This window comes from Mixophyes fleayi, chromosome 1 (genome assembly GCF_038048845.1).
Source record: "Mixophyes fleayi isolate aMixFle1 chromosome 1, aMixFle1.hap1, whole genome shotgun sequence".
Lineage (NCBI taxonomy): Eukaryota > Metazoa > Chordata > Amphibia > Anura > Limnodynastidae > Mixophyes > Mixophyes fleayi.
This window is the reverse complement of record NC_134402.1, coordinates 433038679-433066084: the sequence shown is the minus strand read 5'-3', so window position 1 is coordinate 433066084 and position 27406 is coordinate 433038679. Positions and strand designations below refer to the sequence as shown.

At 39.0% G+C, this 27406-nt stretch overlaps 1 protein-coding gene across 1 annotated transcript in view; it reads left to right on the top strand.

Moving 5' to 3' along the window:
- SPEF2 (sperm flagellar 2) overlaps positions 1–27406 on the top strand; it is a 166341-nt gene that overhangs the window by 95837 nt on the left and 43098 nt on the right. The window contains exons 14-25 of the mRNA XM_075184373.1: positions 2537–2613; positions 4012–4115; positions 5400–5653; positions 8727–8817; positions 10910–11067; positions 12812–12982; positions 16043–16117; positions 19041–19183; positions 20535–20662; positions 21198–21336; positions 23726–23863; positions 26203–26363. Of these exons, the coding sequence (XP_075040474.1) occupies positions 2537–2613; positions 4012–4115; positions 5400–5653; positions 8727–8817; positions 10910–11067; positions 12812–12982; positions 16043–16117; positions 19041–19183; positions 20535–20662; positions 21198–21336; positions 23726–23863; positions 26203–26363 (1639 nt within the window). The remainder of the gene's footprint in view (positions 1–2536; positions 2614–4011; positions 4116–5399; positions 5654–8726; positions 8818–10909; positions 11068–12811; positions 12983–16042; positions 16118–19040; positions 19184–20534; positions 20663–21197; positions 21337–23725; positions 23864–26202; positions 26364–27406) is intronic.

The window sequence follows — 27406 nt, the reverse complement described above, 5'->3', positions numbered from 1 at the left end:
AGAACTTTTAAAGAAATGTATTTCACGAGATGTATGTGGTTTCTGCTGCTTGTTTTATGTACAGTTTAATTTTTCTTAACCAATAAATTTTTAGTTTTGGAAAATTATCAATATATAGTGTTTGTGTAAATATAAGGGCATTTAAATACAATTTATATTTGTAATGGAGACACATGTGCACCATATTTTGTATTTAACTCTGCCATCAATATAACATTTGACACATGAAAAGTGCATGGAGCCAGCACAATGTCCATTTCTCCAGTATAAGACCACAATCAGTAAATCAGTGAACCCAGACAGCGAGCAAAGGCTCTCCCACACAGAGGCTTCCTATCCTCTGCTACCAGCCTCTCCAGGAGAGGACCACATGCTCACGTGCAGCCTCTCCAGGAGAGGACCACGTGCAGCCTCTCCATGAAAGGACCACAGGCTCACATGCAGCCTCTCCCGGAGAGGACCACGTGCAGCCTCTCCAGGAAAGGACCACAGGCTTACGTGCAGCCTCTCCAGGAGAGGACCACGTGGAGCCTCTCCAGGAGAGGACCACAGGCTCACGTGCAGCCACTCAAGGAGAGGACCACATGCTCACGTGCAGCCACTCCAGGAGAGGACCACAGGCTCACGTGCAGCCTCTCCAGGAGAGGACCACAGGCTCACGTGCAGCCTCACCAGGAGAGGACCACAGGCTCACGTGCAGCCTCACCAGGAGAGGACCACGTGCTCACGTGCAGCCTCTCCAGGAAAGGACCACATGCTCATGTGCAGCCTCTCCAGGAGAGGACCACGTTCTCACGTGCAGCCTCTCCAGTAGAGGACCACGTGCAGCCTCTCCAGGAAAGGACCACAGGCTCACATGCAGCCTCTCCAGGAGAGGACCACGTGCTCACATGCAGCCTCTCCAGGAGAGGACCACGTGCAGCCTCTCCAGGAAAGGACCACATGCTCACATGCAGCCTCTCCAGGAGAGGACCACGTGCTCACGTGCAGCATCTCCAGGAGAGGACCACGTGCTCACACTGCTGACGTCCAGGGTATAAGGACAAATTTCAGATGATATCCAGTTGTAAATTTTGTGTTAATTGCATTGCAATAACTGAAAATGCCATTTTTGTTTCAAGTAATACATTTATTTTTGCACTCTAGACCCCATTTGTATCAGAACATGCAGAACTTTGCACATCAAGATGGCAATCTCACTTCACAAAATGAGTGAGATTCACTGTACTTGGCATAGAAAGCTCAACTTTGCCCAATTCTTCCTCTCAGCCTCTGCAAACGTCTGCTCCTATGCATGCGCCGCTAGCTTGCTCCACAAACCAACGCTTTTTGGTGTAAATCTATTCGCAAAACGAGGTGCACAGTGGGACCACAGCCATTCTGCTCTTTGTAATTGACCCCTTGATTGCAGTTATTTCAAACAAAGACTGTGCTACCAAATATTAAGTCTAGGGTGTCACTAATTTTGTCAATACTATTTATTTTAATTTTCTGATTTAAAAGAATATACAAAATTCTATTCATGATAAAAAACAAAAGCCCTGTAATATTAACAGAGAACGAATTGTGGAGACCAAATACTGTTCTTAATTCCAATTCATCTTTAGAGGAAATTGTGACTTGTTTGAGAAAAGTACAAGGATGCCAATAATTTTGGCCGTGACTGTATGCCACGATCTCTATATATATCATCATCATCTACATTTATTTGTATAGCACCAGCTCATTCCGTAGAGCTTTACAATTGGGGACAAACACAGTAATAAACAATACTGGGTAAAACAGACAAAGAGGTGAGAGGGCTGAGAGAAAAGTAGAAGAAGGCCAATAATTTTAGCCACGACTGTATTCCACGATCTCTGTATATATGTGCAGCCGTAGAATATACACTTTATTTAAATATTAATGCTAAATTATTTACTGTGTTTATACTATGTTGTCCTTCCATTGTTCCTTTGCTGATATGGGCAGCACAGTGGCTTAGTGGTTAACACTTCTGCCTCTCAGCACTGGGGTCATGAGTTCAATTCCCGAACATGACCTTATCTGTGTGGGGTTTGTATGTTCTCCCCATGTTTGTGTGTGTTTCCTCCGGGTGCTCCGGTTTCCTCCCACACTCCAAAAATATACTAGTAGGTTTAATTGGCTGCTATCAAATTGACCCTAATCTGTCTGTGTGTATGTTAGGGAATTTAGACTGTAAGCTCTATTGGGGCAGGGACTGATGTAAGTTTTCTGTGCAGCGCTGAGGAATTAGTGGTGTTAAATAAATGATGATGATGATATCCATATCCATCTTGATGTAAAAATAGTAACTGGAGTAGGGTAAGTACTTTTGTAGAAAAACATTGTTAGGCCTTTTATGGTTACTTATTTGCATTTACGCTGATATTTGAACCATTTGTCCTTAAATTTGTTTATATCTTTGTTGTTCATATTAAAATGTAATACAAATATATTTTTTGACTATTGTACAGTTATGTTACTTGATGCCTTTCTTTTAAAAAAAACCCAAAACTTTCTATTTTCCTTGTAGAGAATGATGAGACAGTAAATGAAGTTTCCCAGACGCAAAACTCAGCTAAGGAGGATTCAGTATCAAAGGACAATAAGGTAAAGCAGTTGTGTGACTCGATCTTATTACTCAGCACCGGGCAGCTAATAGGCATCAGATCAAAATCTGATAGAGCCAAATCTGTATTTTGTCTGCCATATCGGACAATTGGGTGGGTGGAGCTGCCAGATGCCAGTGCATTGTGTTTCATCGCAGTGCCTGAAGTGTGATGTGATCACCCATTGGTTAAAGATTGTATAGACATTGCCCATTGGCTGGATTGCACCACGTGTGACCAGCTTCAACCCAGATATAGAACCAAATGTATAACAATATAGACATTTTATTTCTCATCTGGACTACTGCAATATTCTCCTTATTGGCTTTTCTCTTGATGGCCTATCTCCTCTCCAGCCAAATCAAGATGCTGCGACCACTTACTCATCTATCCTGTCTATCTTCCTTTTTCTTCTTCTCTTTGACTTTCCGTTATGTCTCCTGATACTTCTACAGCAAAAGTCAAACTTTTAACATTGACATACAAAGCTCTGTTCTACTCCTCACATCTCCTCTTTAATTATAGATACTCTACAAACCATATCCCGATAAATAAGGGAGATGCTCACTAACCCCGTGAACTGGTTTTGGTTTTGGTTTTGGATCTGGATTAGCTTTGTGTTTTGGTTTTAGTTTTGGTTTTGGCAAAACCGCCCTCGTGTGTTTTGGTTTTGGTTTTGGATTTTTTAGAAAAAATCCTAAAATATGCTAAAATCACATAATTTTTCTCTTTTTTTTTGTTCCTACATTATTATTAACCTCAATAACACTAATTTCAAGTCATTTGCAGTAAATTTTGACCACCTCACAGGTCACAATATTATTTTCATACACTTTCAAACATAGACTGCAGCGACCTGGCTGGATGGTAAGCGACAGAGCAATGACACAAACACACGGCAGTTCCTAGCACATCTAGAACACATTGGCACACAGCAGTGGCAGAAAAGAATAATGGGGGTCTAAAAAGGATTCCAAAACTCGCGAGATCCGACGATGTAACAATGACGTTTTGCCTTGTTTTCAAATCCGAGGGCACATGACAGTACCCAGTACTCGGCTCTGCCAAGTTTGGGTATGTTCGGTTCTCAGGGAACCGAGCCGGAGCATGTGTTATTCACTTTATTGTGCTTTTTATTTTTTGTCGTAATCTGGTGATAGTAATATTTGTACATAAGACTCCTACAGATATCGAGTGTAGCTGACAACTCAATCATATTAGCGGTTGTCAAGAAACAATTTAGGTCGATGTCGTGGGAAACCTGTTGGTTATTTATGATTTTGTCCAGTTGTCAATTTTGCTGGTGTTGCGCTTTTGAAGAGTAGCCTGGGTTTTTTTTGTCAGTGTTTAATAGTTACACTTTAATTTCCTAAATGTAATCTCTGATTTGTCATTTCAGCTGTCCGCACGGGCGCAGCTTGGCATGATGGTGGAGAAACATTTGAAAAGAGGAAAGGCCGTACCAGATGAGCTGCTTGTTGATATACTTCTTGAAACGATCAAGTAAGAAAAGATATTACTTGTATGTATTTGAAACAATTAATTGAATGTAGCATATATTGTCAATTAATAGTAATAAGGGGTAATGGCAAAATGCAAGAGGTAACCTTATACTTGAACCCAAAAATAGACCGTATCGCGTTTCTCAAGAGAGCACCAGATAAAAAACATATTTTATTTACATTTTCATATATCCATATTAGGCTGTGGGAAGGTTTCTTACAGATATCAGAGAGATTAGATTGGAGCACTGTTAGGACGTGGAGAATAAGCTCGGTTATTGTTAGGGTTAGGGCTCATGATGTGTCTAAGGTCAAGGGTTGTGGTGGATTCAGATTTATGGTGACCTTGGTGGAAAATCTCGTTTGAAAGAAGAGATTTTCTTTTCGGAGCATAAGGTCTCTTGACCGGCAATGAAGTCGATGAAAGGGAGGGGGCAGGCAATGGAATTGATGACCACCCAAGTTTAAAAGGTTGGCAAGACGAGCCCTAGGCTGTTCAGCACAGGTCTTGTTTGGATGCCCTCTTGATTTTTGTGGTCCTGATATTTCAAGGAAATTCCACCCCAGGCTGGGTTTGGTTTCACATTATGGCAGGGGAACGCCATGCTACAATTTCAACCGAGCCCGGTATAGCCTGGTGCTGGGTGCAGGGACCCCATGCTCGCTGTCCCCCTGCTTTAAGTTGACTGCCGTATCCTTACTCCGGTTGCATCAAGATATGCTCAGAGTTTTGGCTACAGATTTACACAGTAATTAGAGTTGCACCTATCTAAAGATACACATTGTGGGCCTGATCTAAAGTACATCTTAGCCTGAATGTAGGCATAAACCTACGGCAAAAAATAGCCGTGTACTTTATATCAGGCCCACAATGTTGAAAATCCTTAGCAAAAATGAAAGATACCAAAAAGAGCAATAAAAACATTGGGCCTGATTCAATAGTGATCTTATCTTGTGCAAAACTTAAGATGCTAATTTTTAAGAAGAAACGGGGAGATAAGAGTGAAATTAAGATGTATTTTCATCTTGACTTAAGAAATTCTTCACTTACGCAGTGGATTTTGCTTCTTCTCTCCTTTTTCTGAGCATGCACAGAATGGATTTGCTTAAGATAAGCAAAAAACGGCAGATAAGATCACTAATGAATCAGGCCCATTAACATTAATGGATGAAATTAAATGAGACGCTTACGGAGAGCTGCTTTCTAAAAGCGGATTTAAGTTTTCAGAAGCTACCTTAATGGGATAATCAAAATGTAAATAGAAATTTTACTTTGTCGATTCAGTTGTGTCCCGGCAAACACAGGATGGATCACGGAGGGATTCCCGGCTACTTTGAATCAGGCTAAATTACTGGAGAAAGCTCTCACAGGAGTAGACCCGGATAAAATGGCAAAAAGCAAGAAAGGCAAGACCTCGACTTTCATAAAAGACTCAATCACACCACAAGAGCCTCTGCCACGTTCAACGGCCTTCGACTTTGCTGTCTTGATAGACGTTGCAGACAATGTAGTATTACAGCGGGCTGCTGGATTACATGGTAAGCTGGTGGTAAGGATGATAAATATTGGTGTACGGCAGCAGTAGCCAGCATGCGGCTTTCTAGTGGTCATGGTGGCATTTAGAATCTGTTCATCCTCAGCCTATAAATCCCAAGTAATTTGGAAAATGGCTGCCTCCTCTGCTTGTAAATGATATAATGCTTTCCTGTATTACCAAACATATATATATATATATATATATATATATATATATATATATATATATATTTATATTTTTTTTAATGATGTTTCAGTATAATATTTCTTTAAAGAGGACCTGTCACTTTTACACCATTTTCACTATTATTATTATTGTTTATTTATTTAGCACTGATCATATAACGCAGCGCTGTGCAGAGAATATATAATCATTCACATCCGTCCCTGACCTAGTGCCGCCTACATGATTTCCCAATCACACTCCCATATTGGGTCCATTTTTGTCAGAAACCAGATAACTGTGGGACAAAATGTGAGCACCCGGAAGAAAACCACGTAAACACGGGAAGAACATACAAACTCCACACAGTTTGGGATCAAACCCATGAGCCCAACAATGCTAACCACTGTGTCACTGTGCTGCCCACTATATAGCATTATGAATTTGTAACAAAAATCTGAGATATTCTATGCTTCCTCCAACTGGTTAAGAACATTAAGGAGCAAAACCGGTAATGTGTTCCATCATCATCATTTATTTATATATAGCGCCACTAATTCCACAGCGCTGTACAGAGAACTCACTCACATCAGTCCCTGCTCCGTTGGTGCTTACAGTCTAAATACCCTAATATACATACACAGACAGAGAGAGAGACTAGGGTCAATTTGTTAACAGCCAATTAACCTACCAGTATGTTTTTGGAATGTATAATCTGCGCAATTGCTCTGCGCATGCCCAGAATCGGGTCATACGCCATGAAATGCAGCAACGTTCAATTGATCTTCGAGTGCATAAGACACTTACTGCAGTCCACGATTCAGGGAGAGAATAGTGTGGGAAATAGACAAATGCATGTAGTCATTGTACAGTAAGGGTGTGGCAAGATTTTCAGTCATATCACTTGGTCTGGTGTAAGTGCCGAATACTAGTGATGACAAACAGAGAGTTGCGCAGGAATTGCCTGATAAAACATTTATTAAATCAGATCATGTGAGAGCAACCAATGTAAAGCTTTCATAGATCAATAAATAGTGATCTTATAACAGTAATAGCATATAGAATATATAAAGATATAGATACAAATTATGCTTGTAAAAAGCAAGACATAAAACAATCATATTACATGGCTTTCAAAAGAGAAAAACATTGCTATCAATATATATTTAACCCTTATTAGACAGTATCCAGTTAGATGAGGGTATCCAACAGCTGAATCAATAACATTTGCAGATGCTAGTAACCCTTGGGAAATCCTAAGCAGCCGTGGAGAAAACCAATAGAATGTCAATTCCAATAAATCAATCAACCGAATACTAGTGATGACAAACAAAAAGAAACATCAAGTAGGAAGTATAACAATTGTTACTCCTAAACAGGATATAATAAATTGCTATTAGTACACCTGCAGCTAACCACAATAAACAAGTACCGGGCTTCTCAACATAAACTACTTATCAAAACAAATGGTAGTGCTGGTATGACTATAAATAGCTGATTTTATTATTAAAACTTAAAATAAAACCTCAATACGTACAACGAGCTAATAATTGAAGCATCACATATGATATTAAAAATACCATAGTCCCATAGTAAACACAGGTAATAAGCTATATACACATCTGTTATAGTGATTTACAGGAACAGAGAGTCCAGCAAGAGGTCCCGATGTTATATACCCTCCAGAAGCACAGCTATGAATGTCAATATCAAAATATGGAGATATAGCACACTCCAGTGCAAAAGAAAGTCTCCTCTTTAGCATTAGATCATAGACACAAATTATTAAATCACAGTCCAGATACGGAGCTCTAGCACTTCTCAGTGCAATATAATGGTCTCCTATCGATAGCCGAATAAAGGGTGTACCTTACAGGGACTGGCTTCCACTTTCACTCTCCTTTTATCAATCCTCCAGAACAAATTCTATAGAAATCAGAAGCTGTATAATGGCTGCCTAGATGGAAAACATTCCAACAGTTCTCACCATAGAAAACGTGTATACCCGAAAAATAGTAAAGGGCGCTTTCAAGCTCGTCCACGTCTGCTGACGCGTTTCTCCGCCCCTGTAGTGGGCGGTTTCATCAGGGATACAAGTGATGACAGCTGTTTGCAAATAGGAGCAACTGTATAAATGCATTTTATGTACGGTAGATATTAATTACACCCTAATAAATGTATTTTATGGAATGCAATTTTTTTTATTTTTTTTTATGTTTTGTCACTAATGACTATGTTTTTAACAGGTGACATTAATTGAATAGTTTTTTTTAGTTTCTATGCGTTATTTTGTGACTTTATATTCCACATATGTCTTGGATGTATCTTGTCTGTTAGAGCAGAGCGGACCTAGACCCGTATTCATCACCAGACGTATCTTCACATCCGCTCCTTGTTGAATATGGACATTACGTGCGTTTTGCGTTTGGTAATGAATCAGGCCCAGAGTTAGCACTACAAGCAAATTCTGTTACTGAGTCTAAGACTTGAGCAGTATACAGTGTTATGCTCTCTCCTTGACCTCCCTCTTTCACAGGTCTTGTGTCTGGAGAGCATTCACATGACAAAGGAACCATATGAATGAGGCCATTCAGGAGCAAGTATTACTCTGTATACTACCTGATTCTTAAGCCAAACGATAATTTGCATCCAGCACGTGCTGCTATTTTTCTGCTTGTTGGAGTGAGGTTTTTCTACACATTACTAGTGCAAGAGACACTATATACAAAAATATTTTAATTAAAAAGTTACTGGTCCTCTACGATCACCTGCAAAACCTGAAACATACATTATAGAATATAAACAATTGGCAGGTGGTGCTGTACTATCATTCAATTATTGACTGTCTGTACAGCTGTTTGTGTATATGTTGCATCAAGTTCCTAAAAATCCTTAAAGTGACCTATCCACAGGTGGAGTAAATACATTGGCAGTTCAAGGAGTCGACCCTTGTAATTCAACAGTGGAAGATCATGACCAAGCAATGAACCAAATACAGCACAGGTGGGTACCTTCATCTTTCAGGGTGCTGTGTGAATGGTGAGAGGATCTGCCGCAATAGCAGCTACAGACAACTGGTGGCAGTGCAGCATCAACACTGACAACTGCACATTCTTTTTCACTTACTGCAGTCACATCAATTAGGACCAAGACACCACACCAGTATGCAGCCTTTATATGACCCTCAATCCTTCCAATCTTTGCACAAGCAAAGTTGATGTTTGGTTTCTCTGCCGGTGCTTCTCTTGTTTAGTTTGCCTGTTTATCGATTTCAGCTTTGGCTTCATCCCTCCCGATTCTACATTCTCCATCCCATCAACTTCACCTTTGTCCTTTACGACCCATCCTCTCAGGACAAAGCGGCTTGGCCTGTAGTGGAGTGTCTCTGATAGTTACCCCAGCCAAGTGGTTCTCTTTGCTGGGAGTAACCAACGCAATGACAAATGGCAACTATTGTCAGTATATTGGCATTCAGTTCACCTGCTTCCAACAAGAGCCAATATATAAAATTATGAGCCCAGCAACAGCCACCTATTTCTATCTATGTGCCCTCAATGTGATTAATCTCACTACACCACCAATATTATTACCATCATCTCCAGGATTACACTGCATCACCAGGCTCTTAGCAGCATTTGGGGGAGGACCCAGCAATGCCAAGCCATTCATGCTCATAAGAGGCCCCTTATGAGAGGAGAATGGGGACGTCGGTAGGGTGGGTGACCTGTAGTGACCGCGGTAGTTCCACCAATGCTGGCAGATGAGAAGTGAATCTTAGCTTAACTTGATGTGACTCCAAGGTTGGGAACTTCTGCTAGGTAAACATTCAGCAGTATAGTAGGGGAGGTGAGAACAGCACCAACCCAAAGTTTACTTTGGGACCGGCGATGTACTGTTCTGTCCCTGATAGGGCAATTTATCTGATGTCAAATATAAAAAAAAAATTGTATAGTGTTTAAAATTGCCCAATTCTATACGTATTAAAAATGTACTATAAAACCAGAATCTATTGTTTGCAATGCTGCGGTGGCACCCACAAATTGTTGTCATTAATAAACATGCTTAATGTATGAACTTCATTTCATATAACGGTACATATGACATCACAATCTTCCTGCATCAGTTTCACCATTCTGTGTTGTTGGAGGACCCTGCTCCTTCCGCTATATAACTTTTAACTCTTGTCCGCTTGCCTGTATTTCCCGCTTCATGACACTGACCCTGTCACATGCAGCTATGTCCTCACTGTAGCCAGCACTAGCTAGCCGCTTGGTATATGTTGATTGCCGATTGACCTTTGAAGCCGATATTGGTTTCTATATTTTATGTTTTTTGTGGGCATATTTTGGAATAAAATTTTTGCTACTTTCATTTGTACATGAGAAGGAAGATTATACCTGTTGTTAACACCCTGGGTGAGTTTAAGTGTATCTGATGTACGGCTGCCATAAACCAGGCACATATGACTCCGCATATGGGCGTAAATACACTATTTTTTACTTCCCACTGCCCCTTTCGCATGCAGCCCTGTCCTCACTTACATAATCCCCTGAGTGTACAGGTCACAGCCTGCTACATGATCAGCAAAGTTATCTCCTAAAATAGTCTGTGCTGATGTGAACATTCTGATGATCTGATTGGCTACAGGTTGTTCTATGCCCGCCCACATCAAAACTAGGCATTCTGGAAGAGCTTGGAAGATTAAGTATAATAAAGTGATATGACACTAGTAAAATGTTTCACAGAAAGTAATCATTCATTCCTGCCTGACACAGGGATGTGTTTTTTATGACAGTGCAAACATTTTTAGTGAATTAAGCTTCGGTCAGAATTGTCCAGGGCCTGACACAGAAGCAGTTAAATTTTTCCTACCAGAAAGTCAGTAAGTGACCACAGTCTGTCCTGTTTGTTTTTCCTGGAAAATGCCAAAAGTACCAGTGGCCGACAACATCAGACCGCTTCAGTGCTTTAAATGAGACACTGATTGACTCTCATTAGATCATTGAGAAACGGGTGCCGATGGATGATACATTGGAGGTGGGGACTTATGTACAATGGTGATAGTCACAGCTGTAACAATATATTTTTCTTCTAGAATAACGGGTTTCCTCGACAGTTGGCACAAACTGGAGATGTGGTTTTCAGTGCAGCAGAATATTTTGGTGAAAGTAAACGGGGAAGTGGAAGAGGACATCTTGTGCAGGAAAATAGAAGAAGTATTTTTATCAGCTATCTACAATAAAGAAAATGAAGGTATAACGTTAGGTATATGACTTTTATTTTATACAGAGACACCACAATCTTAGTGCATCAGTATGACAAGAGTGACATCACACTATGGGGGAGATTCAATTCCCCGCATTGTCCTTTACAACAACGCGGGCTGCGCATCATTACCAAAACTACAGTAATTGATGCATATTATTACCGTTAGTACGGTAATTTCAACGCTGATTTTTGCTTGCAGCTCCCTGAGCCGCGAGCAGAAATCCGTGTTAAAATTGCCATACTAGCGGTGATGATGCACACCTTGCGTTGTTCTAAAGATGTGCTGTTGGGTGCACTTGCTCCTTCCACTATCAAACTCTCAGGCTTCCAGCTTCCACCCATTACTCTACTCATATCATTATACTGCCCGTCACATGCAGCCCGTCCTCACTAACATAACCACACGAGTGGACAGGTCACTGACTCCCACATGATCTCGTATGTATGCTAGAACATGTGTTTGCAGTCATGAGCAATTGTAAAAATGCATTTTATTTACAGTAGACAGTCATAACATCCTAATGTATTTTATTGGAAAATGTGAGCATTCCAATAATCGTATTGGTTAATAATATATATAATATAATATAATAATCGATACCCCTGGTCAAATGCATATTAAAAAACTTGGTTTACACAAGATGGGCCTGATTCATTAAGGGAATGGGTATATGTGTATGGTCAATTTATAGTAAGGGCGTACCAAGCTCAAGCACACGCAGCAGTTCAATTCAATTTCTATCGTATCAATTACACCAACTACTGGTCTGGTGTAAGTGCCGATTACTAGTAATGGCAGTCTCGTATACATGCTAGAACATGTGTTTGCAATCAGGATCAACTGTAAAAATGCATTTTATGTGCAGTGGACCCTAATAACATCCTAATAGATGTAACTTATTGGAAACAATAAATTTTAAAAAAAATATATATTTTTTTTGTGTTTTTTTCATTAATGATCAATAGGAGGCAGCTTGTCAATCAAGTAGGAACGCGACCCAATGCACTTTATGGGCTGAGCCAATATTTTTAGGAGACAGTAGCCAATCCGTTTACTAGGAACAAGTGACATCACGGGGTCATGAAGCCAGTTAAGTCACTAGTGAAACAGGCCAAATATTGGTTCAGCCCATAAAATGGCTGCTCCATTGTGTACATGTGACGAGTCCAGTGTAAAACTATTTTTGACTATATTATTAACAGGTGACATTAATTGATTTTTTCTTTCTGTGCGTACTTTTGTGACTTTTTATTCCACATATGTATTGGACGTATCTGGCAGTGTATTATCTGTATCCAACAACAGACGTGTCTTTACATCCACTCCTTGTTGAATACAGATGGGCGTATACCCGATTTACATATGTTTGTTTATAAAAAAAGATCTCACACAGTAGGTTCGTTAAGCATGCCTTAATGAGTTAGAACCGATTTTCTACATTACACATAACTGGAGACACAGCATTGCAGTGGGATATCATAGCACCTGAGTAAATCCAGTTATAAGAGCACAAAATAATATATTCATCTAGTTCAAAGCATTAGTAGTGTACACTCTCTCTAATTCTATTTCTGGTCACTTCTGAAAGTTGAAGAAAATGCATATCAGCTTGTGGGCTGAACCATTATTCATGAAAATGTTTTATTAAACACGAGTACAGCAGTGAATAAGATTGGGAGACCCATTTGCATTTTGCATAGTACCGTAATCATTGCACTCAATACACAGGTAAAGAGACTGAGAAGAAAGAGGAGATCCCACCTCCAGCACCAATGACGCCATCACCTCTTCCTCCTCCTTCTCCTCCTCCTCCAGAGTCTAACAAGGATCAGCGCCCTACATCATCTGATAAACAGATGTCTGCAAAAAAAGGAAGGAAACAATCCAAGTCTCCCAAAGGTTTTGTCACTTCTGTTTCTTCCTAATTGAGGATTTGCCATCTCGGTTGTATATTCATAATGCAATGCTCAGCATCTGTTCATATACTGTATGCTGGGTTGAATGGGAATGTTACCAATACGAGAGAACACAACTCTTATTTACTGTCATTCCACTCCAAAGTCTATTATACCTGTCAACAATGCTCTGTCCAGACTCACATTTGCTCCTTCTATCCTTCCAAATCTAATTCAAAGTTTGTTTCCTTATCAGCAAAGTCTTTCATCATTCCATGGCTCCATACACTGCTGACTTGATCTATAAATACATTTCTACATGGTCTCTGGTCTCCCAGGATGATCCACTTCTCTCCTCATCTCTTAGAACTTTATTTTTGTCAAGATTTCCCCATTGCTACATCACTTTTATGGAACTGCCTTAAATGTTCCCTTATGATCTATCTTTTTGGATCGGTCTGTTTCCTGTGTCCCTGAATTCTTCTCGGCATAATCTCAACCCTTATTTTTATAGGACCTTTACAAGATCACCTTTATGGAACCAATTTTCTAACTCAACCTTGTATATAAAATGTTGTCTACCATTTTAGATTGTAAGCTCTCATAAGCTGAGCCTCCTCTACCGTTTGCTGTAATTATAAGTTTGATTGTATATTTATGCCACTGTTTGTCATTTCCCCATTTGTACAGTGCTACAGAATATGTTTGACGCTTTCTAAATAAATACACTGGCGTAACACAGACACTGGGGCCTGGTTGTTACCCCTATCTGCATATAATAGACCAGAATATGTTCTCCGCCTCCCTCCACCGGTACCCCATCATTGCCTTTTGTTTACATTAACAGGAGATTGGCTCTGACTCGACTTTACTTGATACAAGCATTTTAGCACTTATAGGCTACAGAGGTACAGGTACCACACATCTGTCAACTCCGGCATCCCATCCAAGTTTACAGTGGAAGGATACTTGAAATACTATAGACTTTGATGTCGGGCTGTGTAAATTGGGAAAATAAGCAGAGATTTTAGTGAACATATTGAGGCGGCAGACTGTTGCGCCAAGTTGACGCTGCCCCTAAATGGTCAAATGAACAGTGTTGTCAGGGGCAGGTGAAGGGGATGACTACTTTAGAAAGAGCCTAATGCATTGGTTTGGATGGGAAGGGGAGGCATTGAATAATCAGGGGTGGTCTGCTATATACTGTGGGAGAACATGCTGTCGACTGGTGTGTCACCATTATATTCTATAGTGGCAACTATTTTTAAGACCGTCTCAACTTAACCTTAGTTGGTTATTTGGGCTGTCTTATGGTCTTGGTGGGGGCAGTTGGAGGATGGTCCCCAGTGAGAATTCACACCAGTGCCAACCGGCCTTTACTAATATTACTAACACTTATGATGACATTCTCCAGTCAAATCATGTTAGGGATGTGGTGTTCTACATTTGCATAAAGTACATGACATGTATACACATCTGCATGTGTACCCAGTGATTATACGTTGTGTAGGAAGCCATTCTCAGTACCTTAGGGATGTCTCTGCTTCCTAGTGAGTTCAGCTACATTGTCATGCATGTATATTTCAGCTCAAAAAAATAGCATGCATTCTCTTTGGTCTTATTTAGTTTCAAGTATTCCTCATCCCAAATTTATGCTTAAGATTCTGTTGCAAATAAGCGTACTTACATGTATGTTGAGGTGCATGGATACAGCCAATCAAAAAGAACAGTATTCCTAAGTCAGGCGTACACACATGTATAATTATGCCTAAAGATAAAGTAAACATGCAGCTTGAGAGTGTTAGTAGTGTAAGTCACATTACCCTATCTGTTCACAATAACATTGTAATGAATTCTCATATGCACAATAGAGAATAGTGCCTTGATAGTATTGTTAATAAATGCGAGAGTCACATTTTCCATATAAAATATAATGAAACACCAACACCCAAACATCCGTTGTTTACCTCTCTAAAAACCCGATGGGAATCTTCTTTCCTGCAGTAGTCCGCAAATGACAACTAAGTAATCTCAGTAGACGGCCGTGACTTGATATACTAGAGCTGCAATGCCTATCAATGACATACTATCAACTGGAGGGGTCAGTACGCAAGGAGCCAATCAGAAGTGGTGTTGGTGTCATCATCATCATCATCATCATCATGTATCTTTACACCACCCCTCCAGTACCCACAAAAGATACCCCTCCTAAGAAATGTACCAGGGGAGGCGTCCACGTCTAATTAAAATGTACCTCAAGCATTCGTTGACCACAGTAAGGGTGCATGAACATGCCTCCTGCTAAATTACCTTATTACACGATGCAATCAATTTGGTTAATTGATTACATAGAAAACAGGATACAGTTTAATGGTTAAGTAATCCTTAGAAGTTGCAGGCTTTGTGGACACAGAGGTCCCCTTTTCAGGCAAAGTTTACAAAAGCTTACTAACTAACATAATTCCCAAAACTTACAATGGAAACTCACTGATCAATTCACAAACATCCAAGTATGTGGGGTCCACATCCAAGTAAAGTGATATCCTGATCAGATGCTTTACTTTGGCCTCATAGTAATAATAAATAAATTAAAAGGAATTAAACAAACAGGTAGAGTGCAAATAGTGTAGTGTATTACAATGCAGGGAACCCACACTGTAGTTATAGTGTATCATTTAAAGTGTATACTGTGAGCTCTGGATACCCAGAAATGTTTATCTGCCAGAAGCTGCGAAATGGGAAGCTACCCTACGCGTTTCTAATCAATTTCTTTATGGCTGGAGTCCTGAGTGATATATCAATATGTGTGCGGTGTCTTAGAGGTTCAGGCTACTTGAAGGGTAGATCTGAAAAGCTATTTACAGCTTACTACTTTCCACACTTCCACCAGGAACAATATTACACACACTCACAATTTCTCTTTGTTTTATTTATAACAGAACCTGTTTGTAACAAGACTACATTTCAATACACTCAATAGGAACTTTGTATAGTTTAAAGGAATGCAGCATAAGAGCACAAATGTCATTTTTATATATTTGTTGTATTTTTTTTATCCGCATAGATAACTCTGTAGATAAGAAAGGAAAAAAAGATACACCTCGAGGGAAAGACTCGGGAGCAAAATCTCCGAAGTCAGGTAGAGTTGTTATTTAATGAATGAGGGGGGTGGGAATGGTTATGGACGCTATGACTGCAACAATAATTTGCAAATCATCTAAATATAAATCACGCAGATAAGAATTATTAAAACGTTGCATAGAGTTCTCTTTTAAGTGTCAGCATTGCATATCATGTTACATGGATCTGTTGTTTTCTTCTTTGGGAGCTTGAATTCTTGAGCATTCCTTTAAAGCTGTTAGATACTTGAGACACTTTTGTAAAATTGTCATATATTTGATACTTTTTTCTACTGTCCTGTTCTGTAAAGTTGAGTTAAGTACTCAAACCTTCCTTGGAAAATTGAGATACTTGAGTCTTGTCTGTGAGCTTGTTAGGTACATGAGCATCTTCTGTAACATTGATATACTTGAGTCTTTCTTATACGATTGATAGATACTTGAGTCTTTCCTGTAATATTATCAGATATTTTTGAGCCTGTTCTCTGATTGAGATGATTGAGCCTTCCTTTTAGGCTCTTTCTTTCAAGATTGTCAGATGCTTGCACCTGTTCTGTAAAACTGAGATACATGAGCGTTTTTTGTATGATTGTTGGATGCTTGAGCCTTTTCCATAAGATTCTTAGATACTTGGTCCTATTTCAGTAAGATGTCAGTAAGTTTATCAAGTACTCAAGCCTGTTCTGTAAGGTTGAAGTACTTGAGTCTCTCTCTTTTGTTAGATATTTGAACCTTTCCTGCACGATGGTCCATTACTTTAGCCTTTTTTGTAAGTTTAAAATAATTGAGCCTTTCCTATATGATTTAGATAGTTGAGCCTTTCCTATATGATTTAGATAACTGAGCCTTTCCTATCTGATTTAAATAATTGAGCCTTTCCTGTATGATTTCGATAACTGAGCCTTTCCTATATGATTTAGATAACTGAGCCTTTCCTATATTATTTAGATAATTTAGCCTTTCCTGTATGATTTCGATAACTGAGCTTTTCCTATATGATTTAGATAACTGAGCCTTTCCTATATTATTTAGATAACTGAGCTTTTCCTATATGATTTAGATAATTTAGCCTTTCCTGTATGATTTCGATAACAGCTTTTCCTATATGATTTAGATAACTGAGCCTTTCCTATATGATTTAGATAATTGAGCCTTTCCTATATGATTTAGATAATTGAGCCTTTCCTATATGATTTAGATAACTGAGCCTTTCCTATATGATTTAGATAACTGAGCTTTTCCTATATGATTTAGATAATTTAGCCTTTCCTGTATGATTTCGATAACAGCTTTTCCTATATGATTTAGATAACTGAGCCTTTCCTATATGATTTAGATAACTGAGCTTTTCCTATATGATTTAGATAATTGAGCCTTTCCTGAATGATTTCGATAATTGAGCCTTTCCTATATGATTTAGATAACTGAGCCTTTCCTATATGATTTCGATAACTGAGCCTTTCCTATATGATTTAGATAACTGAGCTTTTCCTATATGATTTAGATAATTGAGCCTTTCCTGTATGATTTCGATAACTGAGCCTTTCCTGTATGATTTAGATAACTGAGCTTTTCCTATATGATTTAGATAATTGAGCCTTTCCTATATGATTTCGATAATTGAGCCTTTCCTATATGATTTAGATAACTGAGCTTTTCCTATATGATTTAGATAATTGAGCCTTTCCTATATGATTTAGATAACTGAGCTTTTCCTATATGATTTCGATAATTGAGCCTTTCCTGTATGATTTCGATAATTGAGCCTTTCCTATATGATTTAGATAACTGAGCTTTTCCTATTTGATTTAGATAATTGAGCCTTTCCTGTATGATTTCGATAACTGAGCCTTTCCTGTATGATTTAGATAACTGAGCTTTTCCTATATGATTTAGATAACTGAGCCTTTCCTGTATGATTTCGATAATTGAGCCTTTCCTATATGATTTAGATAACTGAGCTTTTCCTATTTGATTTAGATAATTGAGCCTTTCCTATATGATTTCGATAACTGAGCCTTTCCTATATGATTTCGATAACTGAGCCTTTCCTATATGATTTAGATAACTGAGCTTTTCCTGTATGATTTAGATAATTTAGCCTTTCCTATATGATTTAGATAGTTGAGCCTTTCCTATATGATTTAGATAACTGAGCCTTTCCTATATGATTTAGATAATTGAGCTTTTCCTGTTTGATTTCAATAATTGACCCTTTCCTATATGATTTAGATAATTGAGCCTTTCCTATATTATTTAGATAATTGAGCCTTTCCTATATGATTTAGATAGTTGAGCCTTTCCTATATTATTTAGATCATTGAGCATTTCCTATATGATTTAGATAGTTGAGCCTGTCCTATATGATTTAGATAATTTAGCCTTTCCTATATTTTTTAGATAATTGAGCCTTTCCTATATGATTTAGATAACTGAGCTTTTCCTGTTTGATTTCAATAGTTGAGCCTTTCCAATATGATTTAGATAACTGAGCCTTTCCTATATGATTTAGATAGTTGAGCCTTTCCTATATTATTTAGATAACTGAGCTTTTCCTATATGATTTAGATAATTGAGCCTTTCCTGAATGATTTAGATAATTGAGCCTTTCCTATATGATTTAGATAACTGAGCCTTTCCTATATGATTTAGATAATTGAGCCTTTCCTATATGATTTAGATAACTGAGCCTTTTCTGTGAGATTATCACATATTTTAGCCTGTTCTGTAGAATGACACAGGTTGTCTCAGGATGCTCATTTACATAAGGAAAAAGAAAGCAAGATTTATATCACAAATGCTTATAACAGAATGTGCAATTTCAGATAATAAAATGTAGAAACATTTGTTTTTTCATCACACTCACATTGATGCTTTACCTGTTTTATGCATGCAAGTCTGCATTGTTACAATGATGATTGGTTGTCTATATATCTCTACAAGGATCTCCCAGAGGTCGATCACCAGGGAAAAGGTCTAAATCAGCCGCAGCTACTCCTGAACCACCTGCTCTCACTCCAGTTGGTCCTCCCCCTATTCAGCCAGGATCTGCTGAATGGGTGTATGCAAATGAGCCACTCCCACCGGTATGTAAATTCGCATAAGTAAATGATATGCATTTCTTAGTACTTAGTAATTTTTCATTTTTACATCGTATAACTTAAACCGACTTGACTACTAATATTGTCTGTCATTTGGTTATGTTACAGTATGTTATGTAACTAGATACAAAGCTTCCAAAATCTTTTTCTTGTGTATACAGAACTTTTTTTTATCATCTTATTCTTCTTATCACATTTATTTATTTAGATAATTTTTTATCTTGATATATTGTATTTTCATGAGTGCAGATTCATATATCAATCATGCTGTCAATGCAGAGATCAATCTGTAATTATTTATTTTTAGTTATAATTTTACAATTTTATTTAAATCAGTTTAACGGTGTCATTTCCAGCTTACACTGCCACAGATAAAGCACCCTGCCGAGCAGCTAAACAATGTACAAATCCAATGACCGAGCTGGCTGAATATACATTAAAGAGTACATGTTGCCTAAACACAATGGAACCAATATTTAGTGACATTATTAATGCACACAACGCTCTATTTCTGTTCCTTTGAACACTGCGCATTTCCAGCCAGATGCATTCATAAGTGCGAAATCGCTCCCGTAGTGGCAGGATTGAGGGCAGCACGGTGGCTATGTGGTTAGCACTTCTGCCTCACAGCACTGGGGTCATGAGTTCAATTCCCGACCATGGCCTTATCTGTGTGGAGTTTGTATGTTCTCCCCGTGTTTGCGTGAGTTTCCTCCGGGTGCTCCGGTTTCCTCCCACACTCCAAAAAAATACTAGTAGATTAATTGTCTGCTATCAAATTGACCCTAGTCTCAGTCTGTGTGTGCGTGTGTGTGTGTGTGTCAGGAAATTTAGACTGTAAGCTCCAATGGGGCAGGGACTGATGTGAGTGAGTTCTCTGTACAGCGCTGCGGAATTAGTGGCGCTATATAAATAAATGGTGATGATGATGATGATAGAGTGAAAGGGGAAAGAGTCATACAGCTGAGAATCCGTTGCGTGCAGTGTTTACCTGTCACTATGGTAGCAAATTGGCTCTTATAAATGCTTCGATTTTATGGCTGGAAAGAAGTTGAAGATCTCTGATGTGACACCACGGTGGGTGAATTAATAGGCTGCATTTTAATGAATAGGGGCATCTTACTGTCTTGTCTACTCAGTCTGTAACAAACTGCTGAATCTAGGTCTATCAGCAGGTAATTGATTTACAATGTTTAAATCTTTAAATCTCAACCTGTTCCTTAGACATCCAATTTAGGAATAAAGTGTTTTTTTCCCTACAAAAAATCTCTTAACAATACTAGTACTATTATAGCGATAATTTTGCATTATAATCTTGTCATCACGTATTTCACAGGAAATTCCCAAGTTCTTAGTACCCTATTGGCAGACTATAGAAGAGACATATGAAACTGCTATTAAAGCCGGATTGCGGAGTATGAGAAAAGAACGTTTCATTGTCATTCATTATCTGTATGATATCAGGTACATTATAGCACTTACATCCTAAAAACTCCATGATTGATTTTTTTATATTACGCTCTATTTGTGTTTCTCCCCGTGTTTGCATGGGTTTCCTCCGGGTGCTCCGGTTTCCTCCCACACTCCAAAAACATACTGGTAGGTTAATTGGCTGCTATTAAATTGCCCTTAGTCTCTCTTAGTCTGTGTGTGTGTAAGTTAGAGGATTTAGATTGTAAGCTCCAATGGGGCAGGGACTGATGTGAATGAGTTCTCCGTACAGCACTGCGGAATTAGTGGCCCTATATAAATAAATAAATGATGATGAATTCAATGTAACCTGGAACTAGTTTGTGGCCAAGTAGAGTACACGTAGAGTACAGTTTACATGTAGTTTTTACACAAGTTTGTAAAGGTCACAAGGATTGCAAGATTTTTGGTTTATTTTTTTTTATGGTGCATTTAAGCACTGAGCCAATCCTTTGTACTACAATTATTTAGTGTACATTAGATTTGATCTCAGTCTGTAAAATTAATTAAAATATCTAATTCTTTTCAGAAATAGATTTAAGTATTACCTGCAGAGACCAGACCACAAGCAGGAGTTTGTCTCTCAGTGGCAGTCTGACTTCAGCTCTGTGGCCGAGGATATGTGGGAAGACGAGGAGACAAAGGCAGAATTGCACCAAAGACTTGATGTAGGTGTCAATAAAGAGAATTTCACATCTAGAGAACAACATTTCCTTTTTCTCTCACTTTAATGTATTCTTTTTTTTATGTATAATGTACACAATTTTATGAAATACTGTACTAAGATATATTCTGGCACCAATAAGGCGACAATCAATTTTTTTTTGTTGCATGTTACACAGATTGACAAACTGAACAGTCACAAATATGTCAAAATATAGAAAAAAAATTATAGAAATAAAAAAAAAGTTTGAAAGTCTAAAAATAAGTAAAAGTTTCAGGAGATAATTAGACCCAGGGGCAGAACAAGAACTATGACCATCGTATCTATCGAGCTTGGAGAATGCATGGACCCCAACAATATACCTCTGCAGTGGCCCCCACTCTGAAACTCGCAGTGAAGCCCCATTTTTAACCTCTCTTTTATACACTTATATATTTGTGAACATCATTACTAGTCCCTTTATATTAAGTCATTTGTATTTTAAGTTGAATGGTCCTTTAGTCACTGAGACACTGCTCTCAGTGACTAAAGGACCATTTTTTTGTTTTGTACATTAGTGCTATTTTCACCTCTTGGGGGGATTCAAGTAACAGTGAAGTGCACACGTTAAGACTCTGCAGCAATCTTTGGTCTGTAATCCAGACATTGCCGTATTAACCGTGAGTCTGCCCAGGAGCCAATCACGCAAGGTACCCAGAGCTCTTTGCAGTTAATTGATTTCTCCCTTTGATGTGTAAAAGTTCTGTCAATTTTATGAACTGATTTATTTACATTTTCTATTGCAATATTTACACAGTACTTTAAAACTAATTATATTGCCCTAAATACAGGACTGAATATGAGAATGAGAATTTGATAAATGTTTAAGATGAACCAGTCTGCAGTTTAGTATAACTGGTGGTCGTTCATCTCTGGCAACCTGTGTGTCCGGGCGTATGTTTTGTGTCACAAGAATTTATGTGCGAAAGGTGAAACTCTTTAATAGAAAACAGAAGTTAAAGATAAAAAAAACGGGGATTAATTGTCAAATATATTGAAATAATTGAAAATGACAATAAATATCTCAGATTTGGCTTGGTTTCCCATATTTCTGCGGATTTCCAGTTTGCTTTATCTCACTGCTTTAACACACGTCATATAAAAAACAATTATATACACAATGAGTTATAAGGGTACAACATGATAAACGTCATGAATATTGGACATGAAGTACCTTTGTGATGTCCCTGGCTCCTAGTGTGTTGATAGGCTGCCTTCTCATGAACACTGCTTCAGCCCACACAATGGCTGCTTCCGCTATGTGTAGCTGACAGGTGCTCTCTAAGTGTGCACAAAGGTGGGATTCTATAGGTCTATGGGATAGATGGATCAAACCTTATAAAAAGGAAAAGTTGAGGTGTTGCCCATAGTTACCAATCAGATTCTAGCTCTCATTTTCTAGAATACACTATATAAATGACAGGTATAATCTGATTGGTTGCTATGGGAAACACCTCCACTTTTCTTATTTAGAAGGTTTGATACATCTATCCCTATGTGAACACAAAGGTGGAGCCTTAGGCATACTTGCCAACTTTTCTTTGTTGGCTTCAAGGAGATCCGGAGGGAGGTGGGCATGTGTTGGCGGGCTTGATGAATAGCATCATATTGACCCCGCCCCCTAAACGGTTGTCACAATTTTGGGTGATTACAGGGGGGGGGGGGGGGCTAAGATGACGCAATATTTGCATCATTAAGCTACCCCCCCCATCCCCCCACCACTTATCTATTGTGGGGGCGAGAACCAGGAGGTTGCCCTGCTCTCCTGGGAGCCCTGGAGGGCTCCCAGAAATGCAGGAGTCTCCCAGACATTCCGAGATAGTAGGCAACTATGCTTTAAAAAAAAAGCAGCTTATGAATCTCTAGAGACTGAAGTGTCTTTTACATTTCTTGGTCTCCATGAAAATGTCCATCTCCATAGGCATCAATACATGGACATAGGACACAATTTCTGAACTGTGTCATCATGCCAAAGATGGCAAAGCCAAACACGTCTTGTACTGGCTCAGCATCAGGGAGAATGCCAGACTCTTCAGGGAGTGAGGGAGATCACCCCTATTTCAGGGAGTCTCCCTGACATTCGGGGAGAGTTGGCAAGTATGCTCTTAGGTAAATGTTATGTGTCACCCCCGTCTCTCTCTGCCTTTATGTGCTCAGTATGCAGGCACTGCTCACTTTAACGACATCTTGCACATGGAAAGTACAAGTAGGAAAATACACCAAAGTATGTGTTTATATTAACATGTGAAATTATTTGAATACAGTATGATTACTTAAATGTGTTTGTTTTTTGGAACTGCAATTATCTCTGTAAATATTAGTTTATACGTTATTTGTGTTTTCCCCAACAACAGGATCTTCGAGACCGTCTGTGGGACATCTGTGACAACAGGAAGGAAGAAGCAGAACAGGAGCGCTCCGATATTGTGAATGAAGGGTGGCTGCCAGATCACTTGGGAATACTCATGAACCATTTCTTCTCATTGATGCAGGTAGACATAAACAAAATAGCTCTCCAAAACTCACAGGGCCAATTAGGACTATTTATTGAGCTGCAGTGCCACGTGGGTGTGTAACTGCACATTGACTGTAAACTGGGCTGGTCACACGTATCCACAATACCCCCAGAGAAGTGCTTCAAAATTGATTGAGTAATCACATTCTTCATCAAGCTTAACATTGATGGGAACTGATCACTGAAGTCTTGTTCCACTTAGGTGTGAATGCCTCTTGTTTTCATTTATAAGTCTCGCCGTGTAGGCTACTGGGGTGGGACTGTACCCAGCCGCTATCCATATAGAACATTGGCGCTTCTGGTAACTGCTGGAAGTTTAAAAGTGAAGCACGGATGGGCTCTATGACAGGTCGTCATACAACATTTATCACATTGCCACTAGGGGTCTGGTCAGCAGAAGGACGTATATTGATAAAAGGGGCGGTAGTCACTATTCTTATACCGATATGTCCGACATTGTTTAGCGCGGCAGGAAAATTCCGAAGCCTAACAGGATGACATGGCAGAAATTCAGACTTACCATTACACACACACAACATTTCCGACAGTGCTGCACTAAACTGCGACTACAGAAAAGGAAGAAAGTTGAACTTAACGTCACTTCAAAACGCGACTCTGACATCTCCAGTTTTAAATCGGCAATGCACGGACCCGGCACAGTAAAATCTAACTTAAGACTTAGGTTTACGGTCAGGGTTAGGGATAGGATTAGGATCAAGCGCCGGGTCTGTGTATTGCCGCTTTAACACCGGAAATGTCAGAGTTACCTTCTCAAATGACATCAATCTTAACTGTCGCCCTTTTCTGCAGTCGCAGTTTATTGAAGCCCTGTCGGAAATGTTATGTGTGTGTGTAATGGTAAGTCTGAATTTCTGTCATGTCGCCCTGTTAGGCTTCATAATTTTAATGTCGCACTAACCAGTATCGAACATATCACTATCGGGAAAAGTCTACCCCACCCAGAAAAACACGGTGTCCCCGGATTGGACGTGTGGGTCAGCTGATCTCTGGGACGACCTCTTTGCCAAGTTAGGTTCTGCTACCGGGTGACTGACCCAATGCAAGTGTCTGATCTATGTTTTCAGCCCCCTTAAATAGATTGTGAACATACGATAATACAATCAGCATCATAATATATACATGAAATGCTCCTCTACATGAAACATACATCCACATGGTTACATTTGTATATCTAATTCTCCACCGGAATAACAATGGTGTTGATTCATATACAGTATCTTGTGTAGTGGTTAAAGTCTTTTCTTTCATTTAGTTTTCTCCAAAACCAAGAAACCTGCGGACTACTGATCTGCAGGTGGGAACCTCTGGGAGATCACTAGTAACACATCCATTCTCTGTACCTGTCCCTGGCCTGTGGTGATTGTGAATGTGGTTTCTGTCATGTTCCCAGGCCCTGGCATTGCTGTGTTGTCAGTTGTTCCTATATTTCCACTGCTGGTATAATAAATCTCACTGGCAGGTGCTGCTGCCAAAGATAAACTTGTGCAACAGTCATGTAACCTCTATATGTGTTCAACAAGTTCAACCTTATGCAGCATTTTTCGTGAATACTGATAGTTAGAAATGTTTTGTAACAATTTTTCATAATGACTCTCAGAGTATTGTCAGCATTTTTTTTTTATTTAGACTTATACCTAGAAGTTATAATTCATAGAATTATAGGTACATTCCACATTAATGGTAATATGTGTTAACAGGTATTACTATTAATTATTTATATAGCGCCAGTCAATCTACCATTCTCCTCCCAGAAGGAGCAAATTTTTGCACCCCTCGCAGCCAACACAATCTTGCCAAACCAGTTCATGCTCTTCCCCTAAAGGATGGTACAACTTCGCAAAAGTAGGCGCATGACATCACAAAGCGGAATTTGCTCTACAAGACAGCATTTTTACCTGTGTACATTACTATTACTAACTTTAAAACTCATTGTAGCATTTTTTACCATCTACCTCTTTATAATCTTGTAAGTAACAGTTGATCATTTCTATTATGATAAAAATATTTTTTTCTTGTACATACATAAGTAAATGCAGCTTTGATAGACACTGAAGCGGCCGCCTACACCTGTATATTTATTTCTGCTGTTTGCTCTTGGAATGGTTAAATTAGAATGTTTTTGCTTTGGTATTTATCTCAATGTTAAAGAGATCAGCTAATCAAGCCGTACTGAGTATGACATTAGCCAAGCTTCAAGCTCAGGACATTGATAGCAGCTTCCCTAGTTGTTCGACAGAAGAACTTGCCAGATATCACATTGTTAATCTGCGGTTTTTCTTTTTTTCATACATAAAGGTGGAAGTGGATCGTTGTCAAGATACATTGAGGTTTCTTCATGATTATTATCAAGGAATGGAAAACAAAGCCCCATCAGAGACCAATCATGAGTTTGCTCGCATCCCGCTCTTGGACATGTCTAATTCCAGCCTAACAGGGGAACCTGACAAGCCAAAAAGGTACAGTGGACGTCTGAGATAATATAAATAATAGCATTATTATCAAATAAACACAATAAAGGTCATTTTCGAAAGTGCAAAACCCGTCGTTCCGCAGAGATTAATTAACCTTACTGCTTTCACTTTTTAGACCAACAACTTTATTCATTTCAAGGTTTCTATTATTCTCCTACAACACTGCTTAGCTGAGCCTCATTTAATCATGAGAGTGAGCGGACATTGAGAAGCTGTGTATTTTATACATGTATATAAACTAGGAAAAGAACAAGGAGGATAATGAGGTGCACTGGAGCTCACTAGAATGTCATCTATATTCGGAGTGGAATCAGGAAGTTAAAATATAACTTTTATTTAATTCACTAAAATAGCGAGATATATAGAATATCAATAAGATAAAAACAATGTGTAATTAAAACTGGCTGGATGCGTGCCTAGCTATAATCGTATTGGTCTGGGAGTAGCATGGTTTGTAATCGGCTCAAATCAACTCCCTTCAAGTATATTCAAGTGTTAGAGATAGTGGTATGTCAGCACTATTATAATTTGAATTGAGAAACCCCTCTTGATATCTGTAATGTGATCCCTAAGATCTACTTCAATAATGAGGGGATAACATCTAAGTTATCACAATGGTATGCCACTATAAGGAGATAATTACAAAAAGAAAGTAGCTAATGAACTAAGCAAAATGAGAATTCCATATAGTCGTTCCATAGCGATACAGCACCCGGCTCAATTAAATTATGGGAGGTGTATTGCTGACTACCTGAACAGTGCTCCACTAACTGTGGGCTTAATTGAGCAGAATAGAACAATCCATGTTAAATAACTCCTTCTAGATCATTTGGCAGAAGCATCCAGCAAGACGCTGACGCGCGTTTCGCTGAGTGTGCTTAATCTTTATACATGTCTCATTTTTGTGTTTAAAGGTATTTTATTACAGTTGAGCTAGAAATGTGCTCTCCTGTATAAAGTAAGCTTGCAGGGGGCCAACGTCGTCCTACTGAAAGTGTAAGACACCTCCTAGGGACCCGCAGTTCCTG